Source organism: Solanum pennellii, chromosome 8 (assembly GCF_001406875.1).
Source record: "Solanum pennellii chromosome 8, SPENNV200".
NCBI classification, from domain to species: domain Eukaryota; kingdom Viridiplantae; phylum Streptophyta; class Magnoliopsida; order Solanales; family Solanaceae; genus Solanum; species Solanum pennellii.
This window is the reverse complement of record NC_028644.1, coordinates 66,916,720-66,924,097: the sequence shown is the minus strand read 5'-3', so window position 1 is coordinate 66,924,097 and position 7,378 is coordinate 66,916,720. Positions and strand designations below refer to the sequence as shown.

The following is a 7,378-nucleotide window of genomic DNA, read 5'->3' as shown; positions in this document are numbered from 1 at the left end:
CTCCCCCCTCCCCCCAAAAAAAAAATTACGTAGTTAAGCAAACTTATACTATTTAATTACTCATCATAGCTGTAATTTGCTACAATTATCACTCACGATTAACATTATACTTTAATTACGTGGGTTGACTTCGAGTTTGTATAATTAGTCACATTTGTACATGTATAATTTGCCAGAATATACAAATACATATGTATAATATACAATTATTTAATCAATATACATATACAATTCACCTGTCTCCCACTCTGCCCTATCTAGCTCGCTTGTCTCCTCCCTCTCCCAATCTCGTTTGTCTTATATACAAATACATATGTATAATATACAATTATATACATATACAATTCATCTCTCTCCCATTCTCTGCCCTCTCTCGCTCGCCTCTTTCTTTCCTCTCCCAATCTTGCTCGTCCCTCTCCCAGTCTATCTCTCTTCTCCTCCCTCTCCCAATCTCTCTTACCATATATACAAATACATATGTATAATATACCATTATCTAACCAATATACATATACAGTTCACCTTTCTCGCTCTCCTCTCTCCTCCATATAACATGTAGCTACGAATTATAATCATCAAACTATAGCTTTGGAGAGTAATTAGGCTATTTTTAACATAGGTTTGGATCATTGTTACCTATTGTATTGTACTGTACGTTACTATACTTATAATGTTTTGTTGAATTTCGTTGTTACGTAACAATGAAAACCCCTATTTTATGGAACAACGATTTGGTGTGTTTGCATTGTTACTTAATTTCTTTTTCCAATTATATCTTTACATAATATTTCAAAATACTATTTTACCCTTAACCTTAATTATTTAAATTTAGTCAAACATCCAACCCTAGAATAATTAAGGATATTTTAGTAAATTTATAAATTACAATACAATACAATCAAATTAAACAATTAAAATATTATTAAACAACAGCAAACAATACAGTTAGTCAAACATTGTATCTACAATACAATACAGTACAATAGAGTACAATACAATAAAATATATTATGAAATAATGACTAACAATGATCCAAACAAAATGTAAGTGGTTATATGTGAAAGTTTTCCAAAAACAAAAAAAAGAGATCATAATATTAGTTTTTAAAAAATAGTTGTGGAAAGAAAAGAGAGACCCGATTCGAGAATTGAGTGAAAATTGATTGTAGAATTACTAATTTATATTTTGCAAGGCGTTTTTGGGGTGAACTTGTAGCGGTGCATAGTAAAACGCATCTGAGGTGATTTTTGAGGGCAAAAGTATCGTAAGGCGTAACCTATTTAGTATGAATATACGTTTAGGAGTTAGACAAGTTTTTGTTTCAGAAATAACTCCAAAATATCTCTTTGAATTATAAATAAAAATAGTTAAGTAAGTCCTTAAATTAATATTTTAAAAAAGAAACAGCATAATTCAACTTGATGTTAAATTTTAAGAAGTTAAAAAATCAAAGTAGTCTTCATTCAACATGAATTTAGAGGCATAAATTTAAACCTTGATTCATTTAAAACAATTATGGAAGTTTCACTCAAAGGGATTTTAACTTCTTCTAGCTACACATTAATTGTTATCTAGCTTTTTGTTATTAATATATCACAACAATTTACTATTAGTTTCACAGATTATCTGCTACCTCCCACGTTTAAAGATAATGGATAGCTCTATCCACTAAGAATTGAACAAATGAGTAGTTACACTTCTTATCAATCCATTTAAAGGAAAATAAAGCTAATGTTTGTCAGCTTCTGTTATTCCCTACCCTCTCACCCTGTTAGTACTACATAGTTCGTGTATCACCATCACTAATGTTGCTCTTGTAACATACCAATGTGTGTTCAAAACTGCTCGGATACTCCAAAATGTTGCTGCACCCTTGTCGAATCCTAAAAATACAATTATTTTTTAAGAGTCCGAGCAAACATAGATTAGATCTTACAAGGTGCAAGTTGTGCTTTGCAATCATAAGAAAACCAGTACGGTACTATATGTCCATGTTGATAGTAATTGAACCAAACAAAACATTATCCTACTAAAAAGGTGCTGCACTTATTTACTTGTAAAATCTGTTGAGATTTCATTAGACAAATGACTAATAACTTCAAGAAGCTTAAAGAAACTTGTTCATTACTGCTTAAATTTCACCGACAAAATTCCAATAAACACGTTTATATAAGAGAATGAGCTGATTTCTACAATGTTTATGATCGATCAAACGTTCTGATTTCAAAGGAAATGCATTTGATTTGTAGTAATTATACCAGAAGTACTCAATCAAGCTCATGAATAATACATCAAAATTTCCAAAGAAACCAATGCTCTTTTTTAAGTACTCATATCATAACACTTCAAAAATCAAGCTAAAAGAGCAATTGATATCATAAAATCCATAGAGTTGCTTGAAATTCGCCAGCGCTCAGCAAAACATCTAAGTAGATATCTATACACAAGTACTTCAATAATCATGTGCAAATATATAGTTCACTATTTCACATCAATGACATGATATTCACAAGCAAATTTACTTAACTTTTATCTCATAATTAGAGCCAGTCACCTTCTGAGGAGTCTTAGACTTGGGGATTAGCATCCTAAGAACACCATTCTTCATGTTTGCTTCCATAGACTGAGCCTCATACGAATTCGAACAGATTTCAATGTTAGCACTGTACGTTCTTCCACTGTCCTCATACGTAGACTCCTTCTTTCCTTCACCCTTTATGATGATAGTCCCATACGAAATCAACACCTTCACGTCTTCCTTGTCGATTCCAGGCATTTCCATTCTCACGTGCATCCCCTCCTCTATATTCTTAGCCTCATATGCCCCTCCAGGTCCAGAAATTTGAAACGGATTTATCATGTATGCATCACATGCACCTTGACAGAGAGTAGTATGAAAAAAAAAATACCAAAATTATCAGACATTTCAAAAATTGCAATCCAAAAGACGCAAAAATTGTTCCAGTCTTGAAAAAATGAACAAAAATCAGATCCATGGTAAGCAATCCAACATCAGCTCTTAAATTTGAGTCTGAGCTAACAATAGTTTCTGGTACTTAGCATGTTATATCAAAGGCAAAATTTGGCTGGCTCTAATGAAGAAAAAAATGCAAATATAGCTGCGTAATCCATCTCAAATAATTATATGAATGAATAACAAATATATGAACAAAAAATTTTGAAACAAAACTTCGACAAAGTAAAATATCAATTGTTATATTTAGAATTACCCTAATTGGCAAGGAAAAGTCACTTCAGGATAAAGAGTCAGAAGTAATCACGGATCAACTTGTGGAATTACATAAGATATGTTGTTGTTGTTGTTAAGTTCATCACATAATAAATATTCAAAATTGAGCAAAACGAAATTGAGCAAAAGAGAGGGGAAAAAAACAACGATACCGCGATGAATAGGGAACTGCTCAAATCGAGCGAAGGAACCTCCACAGGCATTAATGATGAAGCTTTCTTCATTGGAATCCGTAACGGAAACACTACCTGCGTAGCTTAAGAATCGAGAAGTTAACGGTGCAAGCGAACCAGTAAGTACTCGTGAAGAAGGCGCATTGTTGAGTAAATTGTAGAAAGAACTTATTCTCCTTAAAGCAGTACGAAACGCCATTGTTGTAGCAGAACAGAGTTTTTGCAGTTACTTCATCGCCCAAGCAGAAAACAGAGTTTTGTATTGAGATCTGTCTTGACCTTCAAGCCAGCTCCCCCAATATTTACGCTCAAAATATGACTGGACGGGGTAATATAGACTTTATTCATTTTTTTTAAAAAAAATAAAATAATAGCCTTTAAAATAGTGATTTTGACTAGCTTAGGTATGTAATTGGAATAAAACACAAAACTTTAACCACTTCAAAGTTCAAACTAGCGTCAAGTCACTGTGTCAGCCTAAATATGGTGCAAAGAATCATATTTTAAAAAAGATATAATATATAAACATGATTATGATCCTTTTTAATTTAGGATCAATCGATAATTATAATTTTTAATTTTGAAATTTATCTAAAATTAAATAAATGAACACATTCATCTTAAATAATACCATATATGACAATTTTGTATCCTACCTTGCATTATGTCATGTGAGACACTTGTTCCTTGACGTCAAGTTAGGGTCATAACTTTGAATAAATTATTATTGTTATTGTATGTTTCATATTGTATTGTATGTTTCGTATAAAAGAGTTATTATTACTATCATTATTTATCGGTGAATTTTCCTAGTTTATAGGGGTGTGTAAATTGAACTAAAAAATTATTATTGGGTTGTTGAAATTTTTAATGGATTTATAATAAAAAGTTATTGGGTTATTGATTTTTACTATGGGGTTATAGGCGGTAATAATTTACAGCTTTATCCTTCATAAATATTAAATATTAGTAACTAATATATAACTGGGCATTATAACTATATCAAATTATTAGTATTCTATCCACTTCACACTAGTTCACAATTGTAGCTATTTGATTTTATTTTTGGTTTTATTTTGCGATCGTAGGTTGTAGTTTTTGCAAATTTGTAAGTAATTTGATTAATATTAGAAATTTTATTATATATTTTGACGGTCATGACGTATAATTGTAGTTTTTGAACTATATTTCTTTTATTGATGTAATTTTTCTCATTGTTTTTCTTGTTTCACTTTATTAAAACATTTAGAGAAGTGAAAATTTATAAGATTTTACTGACAATTTTTATTAAATAAACCAAATCAATAACAACAATAATCGATAAATTTAAAAAAATCGACGAAAAAACAATAAATCAAAAACCAATAAAAATAACTTATTAATTTATTATGGGATAATGTCCAAGTACCCCCTCAACCTATGCCCGAAATCTCAGAGACACACTTGTACTATACTAAGGTTCATTACCCCCCTAAACTTATTTAATTAATAATTTTTTACACCCTTTCGACCTACGTGGCACTATCTTGTGGGCCCAAGGATGATTGACTTTTTTTTCAAACTAGTTCCACGTAGCTAAAAAGGGGTAGAAAATTACTTATAAAATAAGTTCAGGGGATAATAGGACCTTAGTATAGTATAAGTGTTTTTTTGGGATTTCGGGCATAGGTTGAGGGGTACTTGTACATTATCCCATTTATTATTGAATAACATATTTAAAAATTGAAAACCAACTCAATCAATGCACACCCTACTAGTTGACACTTAACATGGTCATTTAAAAAGCTAAATTTCTACTAGATCAATAAAGAAATTAGAAGACCGATTAAAAATATATTTGCATAAGCTCAGAACTAAATGAATTAAATAAAATATCATGTGAGAATTTAACTTTAAATTTTGACTTAAAAATAAATATTTTTGAATTATCTTTTTCAATTTTACGTGAAGGCTAAACATTACAGTAAGAGTGTAAAAAATAAAATCAAATATAAATAATTCATCTAATTTATTTGAAAGGGCTCAAAATAATTAAAAGTGAATTCAATCTCATAACATAATTCATTATAAATCTCATAACGTAACTCATTATAAGGAATCCTCAAATAAGCTCAATTCAATTTTTAATGTTAATTTATTTTAAAATTTTTTATTAAAATATAATTTTATATTTATGATATGAATTATTATCTATTAACATCTTCTAATATTTATTCATCATTTTTTTAAAAAAAAAATAATTGAGCGAGTTAAAATCCAATCACTTTTAATTCATTTCAACCCTACTCGTTAAAGCTAGCTCAATATAAACGTAGACGAGTCAAAATCAACCCAATATTTATTTCACTCACATTTTAATATTCTTAATTTCAAGAAAACCCATTTATTTAAAACCCTAATTATAAGTTTAAAATTTATCCCAAGACTGGAAGAGCTCTATGGCTCACAAAATTGCTACAATTGTTAATGAGAACAAACAAAAATACAACAAAACAATATATTCAACTTTCCAATTCTCTAATTGAACAGAACTCTTACAATCAGAATTCCAATTTTTAGCACATAGTCTTTTATTTTCCACAGACCAACCTATCTAAGAACTAAAAAGTAAAAGTTCATAACATCAACACTCAATTGTTGCACAAACTTGGCAAAGCTTAAAAGCTCTCACTCAATTTTAACATCGAAAACATCCTTCCTTTCTTCTTGCTTCACCTTTGGAACAGCAACTTTCAACACTCCATTCTTCATCTCCGCCTTGATTCCATCCAATTTGTAGATATTTTGAGGAATTTCAAGTCTAGTAGAGTACCTCCTTCTATACTCTTCATTCTCCGACTCTTTCTCGCCTTCTCCTTTGATTATCAGTGTGTTCTCCTCCACCGCCACCTTCACATTCTCCTTATCGAGTCCAGGCATGTCCATTTTTATATACAGAGCGTTATCGTCCTCCTTTACATCCCATCCTCTTCTTGCTCCAACTCCGGCGCCCATTGCACGCGGTGCAGCTACAAGTGGAGAATCCATCATTTGATCCATCATGTTCAGCAATTGGCTCACGCTCCTAATTGGTGGCGAAAATGGATCAAATACATCTGTCAAACCAAAAATTCCAAATGAGTCCACTAGGATAATAGAGTAATTAGTTTAACAGATCCGACTTATCATTATCATACACTAAATCACAAATCTGAATAGATACATTTGTAAAACCAAATTAAAGTCCAAACGAGTCTAAACGTACAATAGTTTCCAGTTTAACAGTAACAATGCCAACTAATTGTAATACTGAATCACAAATTTGAGTAAAACAGAGTTTGGAGAAGTTACCTGAGAATAAACTAGGAAAAGCATCACGGCGAGAGACGGATCGATCGGACCGGCGGTCAACATCAACACCACGATCATCCTGATCATAAGCAGTCATCTGAGTGTTAGTATTGAATGAACGGAAAGCAGATGCAGAACGAACAGGATTGACGAGCCTGTTGAATAGTGATGAGGCGGTGGCCCTCCTTAGAGCAAGTGAAGTTGCCATTTCTGATACCAAAGATTTCTGAATAACTTGCCGATAGAGTAAAGCTTTACGTTGTGATTTTTTTTGTTGGATAAGGATGGAAAATGAGAATGTGATGCTTGGGTTTTATATTTCGTTAGTGACTTGGAGAAGGGGAAAAAAAGACTCGAGAAACTTTTAGAAGCATCATGTAGATTGTTCCAGAATTGTGGCGTGTGGATGTATGAAGACGCTTCTAGAAGCTAGTAGACAATAGACATAACGCTTCTGGATTTTTCAAATTACTATTATGTCCTTAACTTTCATTTAATTATTTTTTATCAAGTAAGTGAAACTTAACGTGAACAAGATGTCGATATGTCTTTAAATATTTAAAATCTAACTTGTCCCTTAACTTCAGCAAAAAAATAGTCATTCTTCTTTCTCCCTTTACGATAA

At 31.3% G+C, this 7,378-nt stretch overlaps 2 protein-coding genes across 3 annotated transcripts; both read right to left on the bottom strand.

Moving 5' to 3' along the window:
- Positions 1 to 1,639: 1,639 nt before the first annotated feature.
- Positions 1,640 to 3,714, bottom strand: LOC107028054 (small heat shock protein, chloroplastic-like). Of its 2 annotated transcripts, XM_015229109.2 has the most exons (3): positions 3,403 to 3,714; positions 2,555 to 2,877; positions 1,640 to 1,883 (listed from the first exon to the last, which is right to left on the bottom strand). In XM_015229109.2, the coding sequence occupies exons 1-3, from the start codon at positions 3,620 to 3,622 to the stop codon at positions 1,836 to 1,838; spliced, it is 591 nt and encodes a 196-aa protein (XP_015084595.1). In that variant the 5' UTR covers positions 3,623 to 3,714; the 3' UTR covers positions 1,640 to 1,835. The 2 variants fall into 2 exon arrangements, with proteins under 2 accessions (XP_015084595.1, XP_015084596.1); XM_015229110.2 differs by lacking the exon at positions 1,640 to 1,883 and having other exon boundaries at positions 2,272 to 2,877.
- A 2,188-nt stretch (positions 3,715 to 5,902) lies between these two features.
- Positions 5,903 to 7,056, bottom strand: LOC107027125 (small heat shock protein, chloroplastic-like). Its single transcript, XM_015228301.2, has 2 exons — positions 6,754 to 7,056; positions 5,903 to 6,518 (listed from the first exon to the last, which is right to left on the bottom strand). Exons 1-2 carry the CDS (start codon positions 6,959 to 6,961, stop codon positions 6,091 to 6,093), a joined length of 636 nt encoding a protein of 211 aa, XP_015083787.1. The 5' UTR covers positions 6,962 to 7,056; the 3' UTR covers positions 5,903 to 6,090.
- Positions 7,057 to 7,378: the final 322 nt, after the last annotated feature.